At 34.9% G+C, this 15,572-nt stretch overlaps 1 protein-coding gene across 2 annotated transcripts in view; it reads left to right on the forward strand.

Annotated features, from left to right (window-relative positions):
• SOS1 (SOS Ras/Rac guanine nucleotide exchange factor 1) overlaps positions 1-15,572 on the forward strand; it is a 140,015-nt gene that overhangs the window by 107,136 nt on the left and 17,307 nt on the right. For both annotated transcript variants that reach the window (XM_072770432.1, XM_072770433.1), the window contains exons 11-17: positions 4,103-4,184; positions 4,975-5,097; positions 5,346-5,449; positions 6,393-6,615; positions 7,739-7,858; positions 13,396-13,558; positions 14,056-14,173. In XM_072770432.1, coding sequence (XP_072626533.1) covers positions 4,103-4,184; positions 4,975-5,097; positions 5,346-5,449; positions 6,393-6,615; positions 7,739-7,858; positions 13,396-13,558; positions 14,056-14,173 — 933 coding nt within the window. The remainder of the gene's footprint in view (positions 1-4,102; positions 4,185-4,974; positions 5,098-5,345; positions 5,450-6,392; positions 6,616-7,738; positions 7,859-13,395; positions 13,559-14,055; positions 14,174-15,572) is intronic.

Here is a 15,572-nt window from a genome sequence, read left to right on the forward strand (position 1 = left end):
AAATGGCTGTATTAAAGGGAGAATTATCACATGAACAGACATCCTGATTAAAAGCAGTTCACTATGGTGATGGGAGGAGGGGCATTCTTGACATAAATAACTCCATGTAACAAATATTTCATAAATTTCATTGACCTTGCCAAATAAAATGTCAAGTGTCAATCAAAATAGGTACCTAAAAAAAAAAACAGTTGCATTATCACCTTCAATTTAGCATGCTGTCCTCTGAACATTAACATAGGTATATTTTGAATTCCTAAGATTTTGAAGAACTGTGCAATGAAGTATTTTTCAAAGAATAGTTTTCAAGTGAAGGAGAAAAGGCAGCTAGAAGATCAGCAGAAAAAAAACCTGCAGCTCCTGTTCAAAATAACGTGGATCAAGGATTTGATGGGAGAGTGAGCAACTATTTGTATGGAGAGTTGTATAGAGGGAAGGAAACAGCAGCTAGTGAGCTTGGTGTAGAAATCTTAGTGCAGGGATTTGAGAATCTAGTAGAAGAGACTAGTACCTAAAATAATAACGAAGAAAAACCAGAAGGAAGTTTTTATCATTGTTGATATTGAAATCATGTTTGAGAAGGAGGTTTGCAGGATTTACATCCACAAGCAAGTGAGAAAAGGAGAGAAGGAGACTCTCAAACTAGCCAATTTTCATGGTCTCCACAAATATTTGTGCTTATGTTCTGAAACCAAAGCAGCCTGGCTTTTGTATTTTTAATGTGTTTGCCTTCCATCTGTCTCTGAAACATCATTTTATAATACAGGTAGATAGCTGCTGCCTCACAACCAACAGAACCAGGATAAGACTTAGCTTTTATCATTGCCTGAGTAGGTAGGACTTTTTTCCTTACAAAAATTATATAATCTGTACTTATTGATGGGTATTTTTAAAATATCAAATTATCTTAGTCCTTCACATCATCCATAAGATAAAGGTTTCCAGAGGTTAGTGGGACATGGTACATGTTAGAATCACTGAAGAGGGGAAGTTAATAGAGATAAAAATAGCTTCTGGAATATGTACCCTTTTATTGTTTAAAATTTCAAATACAGATGTTATGTCCTCTCTTTATATAAAAAGTTTTTCATTCATTAGCAATTTTGCACCACTTGCAACCAAAAATGGAGTCTAAATCAATACAAGCCTGGGAATATATGCAGCCTGTAAGATATTTTTTGAAAGTACTTAAACTTTTGCCAAGTTTTCTTGGTTTATTTTTAGCTTCTGCTGGTTTTTTCTTTTTGGCAAGACTGCTCTTATTTCTAATCAAGCTAAAAACAACTTAAACTTGAGTCACTTTAGAATCTAGTACAACAGTGATGATTGTGGGAGTGTTTATTTCACTGCCCGCTTCAGAAACTCCTCTTCTGAATACAGTGTACAGGAAGGTACAGCTGCTACTTCCTAAAATCTGGAAGAAGGCTTAACAAGAATTACAGAATCACAATTAGCCTGCTAATTTTTCAGTGACATTGTAGTGCCTTTAACCAGATTAGCAGTTTACAGCTACATTCTGAATTAATCATTTATTTATTTAAGTTTCTGTATTGATTACATAACTCATAGAATTATTCTTTGTATTTATATGTCACAGCTGTGAAAACTTGAAGGGATCCTTTAGTCCAGAGAGGTTATGTGATACAGTAGGAAAAAAGCATAAAATTAGGAATCACACAATCTAGAGTCTGGTTGCGTTTCTGCCACTCTACTGTGTGACATTGGATGAGTCTTAGCTACTTCTCTCATAAGCAGAAAGGAAAAACATCAGCCCCACTCACTTCACAGAAATCATAAGGAGTAATTATGTGAGTGCCCTTGGAGAACGTTACATAACAGATAGCAGGAACTGTGCCTGATGTGGGACCGAGGCATGTCAGGACTTTCCCCGCATTGTCATCAGTTACTAAGATACTGAAATGACCAGAAATTTTGGTTTGGTTGAAGATGAAAAGACCATTTAAAAGTAGTTTGCCTTTAAAAATAGGCAGTTTTCTTAAAGAATAATTTACTTAGAACTTGTTTTTATTCTTTTTCAGTTTAAAAGTACCTTTGATATCCCACAACTTTTTAGCCTAACTTAGGTGGCCTCTGAGAAGAAATGGATCTGAATATTGGTTTTCGGTTTTTAGACCAAAATAAACTTTTCCTTTAAAATAGAGGGGTCAGCTTAAATTTAGAATACAGCTAGAATCCAAGTAGACTTGGAACACTGTCTGCTAAGGGTCTGAGCTCTCTCCATCAGTGACAGCTCAGCATCTCTGCAGTGGCCACTGCTTTTGATTCCTAGACATATGATGTTTTGAGAGGCCTCACCTTACAAATAGATTTGCAGAACAGGAAGTAGATTCTTGAAAGGGAGGATTGTGATGAAATCGATATAAATCTCTGTTTTAAAATCTTGTACAGCCTTCTGTTCTAAAATCTTTTCTTCTGGATGAGACATTAGTCTTTAACGTTTGAGGAACTCTGTAACTGAAGACAAACAATAAGATACCAACAGAGAGGAAATTACTAAAGGATTGTATATATTTGAATTACTTTTATCAGTAACCCCACTCTAGACTTGGAAGGTAGAGGAGGAGAGGGGCATTTAAAATCAATATGTTTTTATTCTGTGAATTTTCTTTAACTTAAAAAAAAACCTTATAAATTCAAGTTGTCTGATATTTAAATCAATTCATTATCTTGATGACCACATATACCAACAGATCAGAAATAGATTTCTGTGATAAAACCAAGCATTTACTTTGGGGAAGGGAGTTTAATATATTATCATTATTTTATGTTAAGGCTAACTTTACAGTGGTTCTTAATCAGAAAGAATCAGCCTAAGTAGAAATTTTCCAAACAAATTAACTCTGATTCTTGGTAAATCCTATGCTAATAGAAGAGCGATAGTATTCATAAAGGATCCACAGTGTGAAGCCTAACAAAAATAAAGGTACTTGCTACTCTCAATGAATTTCTCATTACATTAGAGCTTACCAGTCCATAATGAAAACCAGGAAAAGGATGCTCCCAGTAAGAAAAGTTTATGAATTCTCACCTCCTTTTTTTTAAAGCCTGATAACTAAATGTGGACCTTGATGAAATTTGAGTCATAGGAGGGAATGATTTTTTTTTTTTTTTTCCCATTGTGGGACAATGTCTCTCCCCCTCTTTGTGCAGAAGATGACAGCCCAGGTCTCTTGTGCTGGTGGCAGGAGCCTTTCTCCACAACCTGGGAGAAAACTGGCAAGGATAGACTGGAGTAGGCCAGACCTAGGGAAGTTACTACGCTCTGTCAGCCTCCTGATTTACTTCATGGAGATGTGAATGAAAAGTAGGTTCTCTCACGGAAAGAGTTGGAGACACCTGCTCTTATGATTAAACTCTTACCATGACTATTTGAAATAAAAAGAATGGACTTGTGAAGAGAACCAAATCCATATTCTCACACATTTAGTAGTTTAATAACTAATGGGTATTTGTAAGCTTCTTTTAGCAGTTTTAATGAAGACCTCTAGCAAATAAAATCATTGAGAAACTGTATTTATTTTATTTATTTATTTATTTATTTATTTATTTATTTATTTATTTATTTATTGAAACTGTATTTAATCTACAGCATTCTAGGATCCAGTTTCTAGTTGAATGCTCTCTTAACATGATTTAAAGGAATCTAGGTAGCTGATCCTAGATAAACTAGTCTGGATGTCAGAAAAAGTAATGGGTTATCACTGTGGCCTTTCTCTTCATGAGGTAGATAGAAACCAACTGGAGATGTTCTGAGATCAGGTAACAGGTGGAAGCTTGTTTCCATGCTCTTTGCCTTTCTTCCCTTTGCATTCCTGCGGCTGATGAGGAGTTTAGTAAGTTCAGCCACTCAGAGTGTACAGAGGTCAAGAACTAAGTTGATACAGAATCTTAGTAACTGGTTTTGCCACTGATTTTAGTAAGGGCTTAGGCTAGCAATTTGTTATAAAGTCCAAAGCATTCTATGTGGTCAGAACATTTTGGGAATTTTAAAATTGTTCATTGTCTTTTGAAAATGTTGATAATAGCTTTAATCATTCTGAATCAAAGATTTTAATAAGATAATTTTCCTTTTTCTTCTTAGATCCCAATTTTGTTCGGACATTTCTTACAACATACAGATCCTTTTGTAAACCTCAAGAACTACTGAGTCTTATAATAGAAAGGTCTGTTAATGTAAAATATTTAAATTCTTTTTTTTTTAAAGAGATTGAGCTAAAAGATCCTACATGTTTCTCAGAAATAAATTATATGAGCTTTAAATTATAGTTCATGAGTACTTTTTTAAGAACTAACATCTCTTAGATGACCATTTATATTATAATAATCTTTTAGTTTTGATCATTGAAATATAAAAATGAGCATTCTTTTTTACATGGAAACCCAGTATGGGAAATTTCAAATTTATGGAATTAGTCAAGTTAAAGAACTGTATAAAAATGTATAATTTAGGCTCTGGAAACTTAAATTTTGATGATTTAGATGTTCTAAACAGAATTTTTCAAATATATCACATGTTGAAGAAAATGGAGCTTATCAGTGAACAAATACCATAATCAAGAAAAGTGTTTCAGCCACCCAAGGAACAGTCAACTTTTTAAGCATTACCCTTAAAAAGTATTATGTTAGCTGATTTAGAGTGATTACACAAGCCAAAAATGAACAGCAGTCCCATAACTTTATAATCACATTTATTTTTAGACTCTGCATGTATTCTTTATTATGTTTCTCATTTTTTTAATATTGGCAAATATTAATTTATTTTTTAAAAATTAAAGTAAGATCTTTAAACCTTTATAGAAGCCTTACTTGTTTTCACTGATAATGTATGTATGTCTGTAGTTAATTTTCACATTGCTCTCTTTATTGTGCTGACTAGTGAAAAGGTTTGTAGTTTTCAGTTTGTATAATTTGATATTATTGGTATTTTCATTAGTTTGTTCTGTTTTATGTTAGGTTTGAAATTCCAGAGCCTGAGCCAACAGAAGCTGATCGCATAGCTATAGAGAATGGAGATCAGCCCTTGAGTGCAGAACTAAAAAGGTTTAGAAAAGAATACATACAGCCTGTACAACTGCGGTAAGCAGTAATGAAATAACTGAAGTAGTGAAGTCTGTCTTGAGCTTTGGTTTCAGAATTGAAGTAAATAAGGATCTTTCCAAGCAGGAGGAGGTAACAAGTAAAATGAGGGAAGCAAAAGTGTAAGCCACTGATAAAATTATTTAATTTGGAAAGAATTACTCTTTTAATTTACACAATTCATCATGATAAACATTTATGTCTGAGTTCCCATGTAATTCAGTTATTCTTCTGTGTTAATGCCATAGAGTATTAAATGTATGTCGGCATTGGGTGGAGCACCACTTCTATGATTTTGAAAGAGATGCAGATCTTTTGCAGCGAATGGAAGAATTTATTGGAACAGTGAGAGGTATGGTGTTTTGTTTTGTTTTTTAAGTGCCTAGTTTTACATGTAAAAGTACCACTATGGTGACTATCAACTGATGTCATTATTGTTCAGTGTTGTTAAAAGTTGTTTATAATAGTGGCAGCATAAGCACTTGAAAAAGTTGAAAATTTTCATCAAACGTTTTGATTCACAAATTCCTCAATAGTCACCCGGTTGACCTGGTGTATTTTCATTTAGTAAATCAACTTACTGATTATTTTTGAACTGGCTAAAAAAAAAGTCTCAATTTATGCTATTTTTCCACTTATCTGAAGGTCTGTGTACCAGAAGACAATTAGGAACTGGTGTGTCATCATATCCCCTCGAGTTTCAAAGATTCTATGATTGTGTAGGTCTAAGAATGTCCTAGACAAACTTGTTTCTAATTTCCATAGTGCACTCTAAATGAGAATCAGAAAATAAAGAGTTAAATGAGAGTACTTTCATGCATAGTACAAAACAGAGTCACATCAGAAACTCTAACATGAAGGAATCAAGCCCCTGGCACTGTTTGGTGTATAAAATGCAATGTTAATTAGGTTAACAGTGAATGTGTATAGTTTATTCTTATAAATCTCATGTCTTTTTTATGGAGGATTATAAAATAACATTTTGAACTGAAGTTTGGAAGAGTGGAGGTGAGAAATCTCTATGAATGAGTTACTTTCTAATTTTATTTAGAAAGGACGTGGAAGAATGTATACGAGACTGTTAATGGTGGTTAGCCATGGGAAGGAGCATGAGATTAGGATAGGGAACAGGGAAATGGTAAAGGGGAACTTCCTTTTTTTAAATTTTGATCATTGAACTTTGTAATAGCAAAGATATATTTAAGTATCACCTGTCTAATTTTAAAATATTTTAAAAGAATAAAATAATTGAGTGAAAAGTATTTAAATGTCATTTAAAATATAATGTATTTCAGGTAAAGCAATGAAAAAATGGGTTGAATCCATCACTAAAATAATCCAAAGGAAAAAAATTGCAAGAGACAATGGACCAGGTCATAATATTACATTTCAGAGTTCACCTCCCACAGTCGAGTGGCATATAAGCAGGCCTGGGCACATAGAGACTTTTGACCTGCTCACCTTACACCCAATAGAAATTGCTCGACAACTCACTTTACTTGAATCAGATCTGTATCGGTATGTAATTTGACATTCAAGCTGAAAAATCATTTCAAAGGAGTTAATTTTTTTTAATGAAATACTGGTTTCTGCCTTATAGGAATGTTAAAAGACATAAATGAGCTAGTGCCTGAAGTGTGTAGTAGTAAAGCCTTGATGGATAGACAGCCTCCCCTTCTTTCTCTCCCTGATTCCCCTGTTCTGCCTGGATTTACAGGTTGTGTCTGTTGTCACTCCCGCTGGTAAAGCTAAGTGCAGATCCTGGCTTTACCAATCACCGGCTTGGTATCCTTGGGCAACTTGAGCCTTCTTGTGTCCCTGAGCTTCCTCAAGATTAAAATGGGGCTAATGACAGTACCTATTCCTGGGGCCATTGTTAGATTGGAAATAGTCAGTATATAAAGTGCTTAGCACATTGCCCAGCACAAAGTAACTTACATTCAGTAAGTTAGCTGCTGCCCTTGTAGTTGTGAACTTAAGTTATGGCCAGTCATAGCTTCTTTTAGTTTTTCTGCATTAATGTAACTACTGTCTCAGTGTATTTCTCATTTTAAATGGGGACTATTTAGAATTTAGAATAACAAACTATTTTTTAATAACTACATGAATAAAAGGAACTTAATTTATAGATCTCTGTCTGCTCCAAAAATCATCACTTTCCCAAAAACCTAATGTATTAGAATCTACTTTATTTATTTCGCAGGAGCTTTCTGTGGTATGTTCCCCTGCCTCCTTTAGGGGAAGAAAAAAGATTTATGAATTACAGTGGTTACTATATCCTCAGTGAACTGATTATTATAACAGATACCATTATTTAAAAGAACTATCCCAAATTACACTGTCACCCTAATTCATTAAATAGTATTTGTAAGTGCTGGGAAAGATGTTATGAAAAATCCCAATGTTGCCCAAAGCAGAATGCTACTATAAAGTGATGATATAAGTATATAGATACACACATAGAAATAGAAAAATACCCATAATTGTAAGATTTTGTTATGCCTTGTTTTCATAAACCTTTCTGTTGGTGTTCAAAGAAGTTTTATGTGGGTGTTTGATTTTATTTACCTCATTTACTTAATAAAGCAGCGTGCTAGAGGCAAAGGTATCATGTAGAATTATTGTGTCTTGATGATTTTAGAGCTGTACAGCCATCAGAATTAGTTGGAAGTGTGTGGACAAAAGAAGACAAAGAAATTAATTCTCCCAATCTTCTAAAAATGATCCGGCACACCACTAATCTCACTCTGTGGTTTGAGAAGTAAGTAGTGCTGCCATCATACGCTTCATAGCAGCCCGCTCTTAGAACCTGAAATGCAGTTCTGCTTTTGTATGCCTCATGTCCTTTTTTATTCCTCTATTCCTGCTTTGTTTTGCACGGAGAATAGTTTTCTAACGTATTTTTTCCTCTTTTTTTTAATGTATTGTTATTTCATTTAATGGTTTCTTGAGGATGGGTTTAGTGGATGCTTTATCTTCTCGGAATCAGCTGCAGACTTGTGCTAGCTTGATTCCAGGGTACATAGAGGTGTTCCTCCTAGGTAGCCCTATTCTGTCTTCCTTTTTTGTGGTATTATTGTACTATGTGTTACATATAATAATGAGGCAACTCTGATAATAATACATTGTAACAATTGTTGCTTTACCGTTTGTGGCCCACCTCCTCTATGTAGTTATTGGCAATGTATTATATATAGATGCCTTTTAAGTCCAACGATACATTACATACATATTATTTTATACAGTTTGCTTTTTAAATCAGTTCACAGAAGCAATGAGAAAAAATATGCATTTGTGTCATCTTATGTAATCACTTAATTACTGTCACTAGCACTCTGTTTTTGTGGATTCGTGTTACCATCTGGGGTTCCTTGCTTTCACCCTGAAGAACTTTCTTTAGTAGTCTTCCTCTGCTGGGTTTGCTAGCAACAGATTCTCTCAGCTTTTGTTTATCTGGGGAAGTCTTTATTTTGCCTTCATTTTTGAACGATAGCTCTATCTTCAAGTTAATTATTTCTTCTGCCAGTTCAAATGTACTTTTGAGCCTCTTTAGTAAGTTTTTTAACTATTGTATTTTTTAATTTTAGAGTTTCCATTTGGTTCTTTTTATTACTGCTGTGTCTTTTTTTTTTTTTTTACTGCTGTGTCTTTTATGATATTCTGTGCTGCACTCTGTCATCCTATCTTCCTGTACTTTTTAAATCCCGCTTTCTTTCCATTAGTTCTGTAAACATATTCGTAATGGCTACTTTGAAATCATTTTCTGTTAAATCTGACATCTGGTCCTTCTCACAGGCAATTATTATTCCCTGCTTTTTACCTTATGAATGGGTCATCCAGTAATTCCCCCTTATCCATGGAGAATACATTCCAGGGCCCCCAATGGATGCTTGAAAGCATGGATAGTACTGAACCCTATATATACTATGTCTTGTTTCTATACATACATACCTATGATAAAGTTTAATTTATAAATTAAGCACAGTAAAAGATTAACAACAATAACTAATAACATAGAACAGTTATAACAGTATACTACAATAAAAGTATGTGAACGTGATCTCTCTCTCAAAATATCTTCCTGTACTACAGTCACCCTTCTTGTGATGATGTGAGGTGATAAAATGCCTATGTGATGAGATTAAGTGGTGTGAATGCTCACGTAATGTGACATAGCCTTAGGATACTAATGACCTGCTGATACTTCAAAAGGAGGATCATCTGTAGGATGTGGTTGGCTATGGGTAACTGAGACTGGGGAAAATAAAACTGCAGATGAGTGGGGACTGCTGTACTTTCTTGTTGCTTTGCATGCCTCCTCGTTTTTTGTTGGAAACTTGACATTTTAGATAATACATTAAAGCAACTTACGGGTAGTTCCTTCCCCTGACCCCCAGAGCTTGTTACTGTTATTGCTTATTTAGTGAATAACTAACTAGATTTATTGTAGTGAAGCCTATCCCCCCTGCTCCCTCCATACTGAGACTTGAAGCTGAGAAGTTCCTCTTCTGAGAGGTATAGATTTGGGTATGTCCATCGTCATCCTAAGAAGGTGGCAGTATAGGTAGGGATTTCTTGGCCACACTCAGTTGTTAAACTCCACTAATTGGTAACTGATTACTCTACTGTTTCAACAACTTCCCAGGCACATGGGTCAGCCTTCAGCTCAGGTCATGATCTTGGGGTCCTGGGATCAAGCCCCTGGTGGGCTCCCTGCTCAGTGGGGAGTCTGCTTCCCCCTCTCCCTCTGTCCCTCCCTTCTGCTCATGCGCTCTTGGACTCTCTATCCCAAATAAATTAATAAAATCTTGTAAAAAACCTACAAAACCATTTCCCTAGTGGTATAAATTAATCTGCAAACTAATCCAATCAAATTGAGACTGCTCTTAAGGAGTAGTTTCTTAGGTCTCTGATATTTGTTCTGACCCCAGGAAGACCCCTTTTTAGCTCTTTTTCCCTGGTTCTCTCCTGCAAACTAGTCAACCGACATTGTAGGCAGTTAGATCCATGAATCTTCCTATCGCCTTCATCACAACCTTCCTTCATTGTTCTCAAGATAAACTTCCTCACAGTTGGTTGCAAATGACAAGAGTAAGTAGGAACTGTTTGAGCCTGCCCTCCTGAGCTCAGGATGATGGCAAGCTTCTCTGAAACATTCCTGCTCTAGGAGCCAAATGCATAGTTGGGGGTGGTATGTGAGATCCTCCTGGCATGGAACCACTGCCTCAGGAACCAGGGAGAGTCTGTCTTCTCAGCATTCTCAGTATTTCATGGGTTCAACATAGGTGAGAACCTATGTTCCGTGTAGGAGTTAGGTAGAAGAAGGGAGTCCCCACTTCTCAGCTGCACTCAGCAGGGATTTAGCCTCAGTGACCAGGCAGCTGGGGACTGCATGAGAAATGCTAAAGTCCTGTTCCTCCAGAGAAGAAAGCCCTCAATCTGGGAGCTAGGTGGACAGGGAGACCTGCATTCTTGGCTGCAGCTCACTGGAGTAGACTCTTCCCCTCCACCACCAGAGGTTCTTTGGGAGGAAGGAGGGAGGAGGCTTGGTTCCAATGCCATAAACTCTACAAAAATTCAGTAAGAGAGGCAAGATTTTCCTAAATAGATGTTTCTTCATTTGCCATTTGCTCTTAGGGCTATTTCCAGAGATTTTAAATGTTGAGGAAGGGGGGGTAGATTTATATTATATTTATATTTTTACTTATATGTATAATTTTCACCAGTTTCAATGAGGAGTGGGAAAGCAGAGCTGCTTACACTGCCACATCAGCAATCCAGAATCTCAATGCAATTTTATAGTTGGGGCCACAGAGTAGCATTTTATACACTGGCCATTTTTTTCTGAGTAAATACAAAGTGATTAATTGACTAATATGACTGAAACTTTAGCTAAAATGTGGATAAAGGCTTGAAAGCAATTTCTAAAGAGAAATTAGCATTCCAAGTTACTTATTTTATGTTATTATTTCTTAGCCTCTAAAAAGTAAGACTTTAGGGGCACCTTGGTGGCTCAGTTGTTTGTGTCCAACTCTTGATTTTTGTCTCAGGTCATGGTCTCAGGGTTGTAAGATCGAGCCCCACATTGGGCTCTGTGCTCAACGGGGAGTCTGCTTGAGATTCTTCTCTCTCTCTCCCTCTCCCTTTCCCCCTCTCCCATTGTTCTCTTCCTCTTTTTTTTTTCTGTCAAATAAAATAAATTTTTTTTAATAAAATAAATTTTTTTAAAAAGTAAAACTTTATAATTTGCCATCTAAATGTTGCTTCCTGATTGCTTCATTATCAAGTTAAATAATTGTACTTAAACATGCAGAAGACCTTTTCTATCATAATGATTAAAATGTATGTCTATAAAGAGGAAACATAACCAATAAGACAGACCATTTTCATTTCTATCCTATTTTTTAATAGATGACTGAAAGGCCATTTCCTGCACTTTTTCCTTTTTCTTATTTTTTTAAATTGTTGTAAGAACACCTAACATGAGACGTACCCTCTTAACAGTTTTTTTAAATGTGTAATACAGTATTTTTAATTTTGAGGCATAATGTACAGTGGATTTCTAGAATTCATCTTGTGTAACTGAAATTTTATACATGCTTGTTGACAACTCCCTATTAATCCCCTTCCCCTAGCTCCTGGCAATCACCCTTTATGCTTTTATAATTTTGACTTATTTTAGATGCTTCATATGTGTAGAATCATGCAGTGTTTGTCTTTCTGTGATTGACTTATTTATTAGAATAGCATCTTCAGGATTCATCAATATGGTCACATATTGCAGGATTTTCTTCTTTTTAAGGCTGAATAATATTCCATCATGTGTATATACCACATTTTCTTTATCTGTTCAACCATAGATGGGCATTTGAATTATTTCTACATCATGGCTATTGTGAACAAACACTGCAACAAACATAGAGTGCTAATATCGCTGAGACCCTGACTTCAATACTTTTGAATAAATAACCAAAAGTGGAACTGATGGATGATCATATGGTAGTTCTATTTTTAATTTTTGAGGAACCTCCGTACTATTTTCCATAGTAGCTATACCAGTTTGCATTCCCCCCACCAACAGTAAACAAGGGTCCCAATTTTGGCTTTTTCAATGTGAGAGATTCTTGTTTGTTTGCTATGGTGGTTCTCAGCCATGGATGTACATTAGAATTGGAGTCACCTATGGATAAATCACCCCAGACTTACCTGGTTTTTACAAAAACTCCACAGGTGATCTCAGTCTGTGTACCTAGGTAATATCAACTGAAATAGTTAAATAAAAGCTGTAAATATACTTGTACTTTTCTAAATGTCCAGCTAACTAGTTAGCCATTATATGACATATTTGTAGAGATCTAGCTAATGCTTTAAACATGTAAACATGTTATGTTTAATTTGATAGCAAGGCGAATTTATTTTGATAGTTTTACAATAGTTTTTTTCTTAGTGACCGTTTACCCTCATTGGCAAATAATGTAACTTTCACCTTTATATTTTTAAGAAAATTTTTAAATCTTTATTTATATTTTTTTTCCATTTATATATACTGGGTTTTTTCTTAGATTACACGTTGTTTAATATTACATTATTAAAAACCAAGTTTAAAATGCCTTTTTCTTTCCTGGTGATTAGTAAATTAAAAAATTCTCTCAAATATTAGTAAGTGCTTACTGAGGAGTTTTCTTTTTGAGCATAGTATGCTTCCTTTTAACTATGTCCTGGAATTTATGTACCTTCCAAAGATTCTTGATTTTTAAATATAAAGTGCTTTTGACTTTTTTTCTTCCTTAGTAATTTAAGAAATTTTATTCTTAATTATGGTAAAATACTTTCATTGACTTTTTAACATTTCAATGCTTTTCTAAAGAGCTGCTCCTAGAAATGTAGCTAATTATTTCTGTATACCAAAGAAAGAAACATTAATCACTGCAATCTTGGAGTTAGACGAATAGGAGACACGGAATTCTTGAGTTCCAGAATAAATTCCCCTAGAATACCCACATCCCAAAGACCAGCATACATTCAACAAGATGTTAAGCTCATCAATTAATCCTAATAGAATAGGAAAAAGCTGGACTGTTTGGCTGTGTCAGTGTGAAAAACTAAAGAGCGCCATGCCCAACTGAAGGCACTGCCTTATCTGGTCTTCTGCTGTTCACCTGTCACTCTGAATATAGATTCTCTCTATAACTATAACCATCTGCCCCACTCTACATTATTTTATTTACTAAATTCCTTAAGTTATAGCTTTGTTGGGAAAACTACAAATTTAATTCATTTTTTGTCTTTGATTCCCAGATGTATTGTAGAAACTGAAAACTTAGAAGAAAGAGTAGCTGTGGTGAGTCGAATAATTGAGATTCTACAAGTCTTTCAAGAGCTGAACAACTTCAATGGTGTTCTTGAGGTTGTCAGTGCTATGAACTCATCACCTGTTTACAGACTAGACCACACATTTGAGGTAGGTTTGTGTAGGTATTTCTTAAATGAAGAATCAGGATTTTAACAATCATAGTCTTTAATTTTTAAGTGCCTCATCTGTCTTTTCAGTAACAGTTTAAAAGATGGAATTGTCTAAGTTTTGTATTGAGTTGGTTGTGCTTTTTAAATTAGGGATTCTCATTAAAATGCATTCACAGGTCCTAGGCTAGGTTTGAAGAAGAAAAACCTTTCAGGATTTAATTTATATGTAATGTACAATTAAGTGCTCTCGTAATTGTGTAAGGAATTGCAAGATAAATTAGATTTCTCTCTCTCTATCTCTCTCTCACACACACACACACACACCCCTCAAGTTTGTTCTAGGATCCACAAAGATAGTGTGTTTGAAACAATTATTATCATTCTTAGAATCAAACTGATACTGTTGTATTTGGCTTTATTTTTAGCCCAGCATTTTGGGACAAACCTGTGATTCCTTTTATAAACTTATGCTCCCAAAATTTCTTTTTTTTGTAGCAAATACCAAGTCGCCAAAAGAAAATTTTAGAAGAAGCTCATGAATTAAGTGAAGATCACTATAAGAAATATTTGGCAAAACTCAGGTCTATTAATCCACCATGTGTGCCTTTCTTTGGTGAGCATTTCTTGAATTTTTATTGTTTCTGGATATAACAAGACATTTATTTCATTAAATGACTGAATGTACGTACGTGTCATATGCCAGCAGAAAATACTTATTTAATAAATAATTAGCATGTGAATCACCATAGAATTTTACTCTATTAGGACTTTTGAAAAGGGAAAAATGTTCTTGCTTAGCAAATTAAAATTATAGGTTTACTAATACTGAACTTTCCTATTTACTAATATTAAACCTTATTTATTCACAGTAAATTGATCTTTTAAGTGTACAAATGAATTCTATTTAGGATTTTTTATCCATCTACATGAATGAGATTGGTCTGTGATTCTTCTTTGTGTTGTATCTGTCAGCTTTTGTTATTATTATATTTACTTTGTAACAAGAGTTCAGTAGCTTTCCATCTTACTCTATTCTGGAATATCATGAAATGATTTAGCATTTAAACTTTGAAACAGGCCAACAGAAAAAGTGTATCTAGGCCTGGAATCTTTTATACGATACAGTTCTTTGGTAACATTTTCATTCCTTCCTTAATTTTTTTCTATTTCTGTTTTCTGCTACACAATTGTCTTATTATTTTATTTTATATATTTTTTAAAGATTTTATTTATCCATTCATGAGAGACACAGAGAGAGAGAAAGAGGCAGAAACACAGGCAGAGGGAGAAGCAGGCTCCATGCAGGAAGCCCAACGTGGGACTCCATCGCGGGTCCCTAAGATCAGGCCCTGGGCTGAAGGCAGCGCTAAACCACTGAGCCCCCCGGGCTGCCCTTGTCTCATTATTTTAAAAATACCAGTAGTCAGTTTTATCTATCTAAATTGTTCCTATTTGCAATATATCTTTCCCATTTCTATTTTTACTTTGCTTTTTACTTCAAAAAGATAAAACTGAAATGTAATTACTCTCTTCTTTTGTTTTTTATATCATGTATTACTTTTTATCATTATAATTTTTTTTTTTTTCCTGAGAACTTTTTGCCCCCTACACTCTTGGTAAAACTATTGGTTAATTTATTTTCTCTTTCTGGCAAAACATTTTCTTTTTAATTACAAAAGTACAGATTCAAGGGTACCTGGCTGGCTCAATCAGGTAAGCATCTGCCTTTCACTCAGGTCGTGATCTCAGGGCCCTGGGATTGAGCCATGTCTGGCCTCCCTGCTCAGTGGGGAGTCTGCTTCTCCCTCTGCCCCTCCCCCAGGTCATGTGCACACATGCACACTCACTCTCTCCCTCTCTCTCCCCCCCCTTTCAAATAAATCAATAAAATCTTTTCTTAAAAAAGTACAGATTCATCAGATTTAATTTTCAAAATGAAATATATCTTACATAAGATCTTGTAAGTTAGAAATGTTATACCTATCTGGGCACTACAGAAGATGCACAGACCT

This window comes from Canis lupus, chromosome 12 (genome assembly GCF_048164855.1).
Source record: "Canis lupus baileyi chromosome 12, mCanLup2.hap1, whole genome shotgun sequence".
Lineage (NCBI taxonomy): Eukaryota > Metazoa > Chordata > Mammalia > Carnivora > Canidae > Canis > Canis lupus.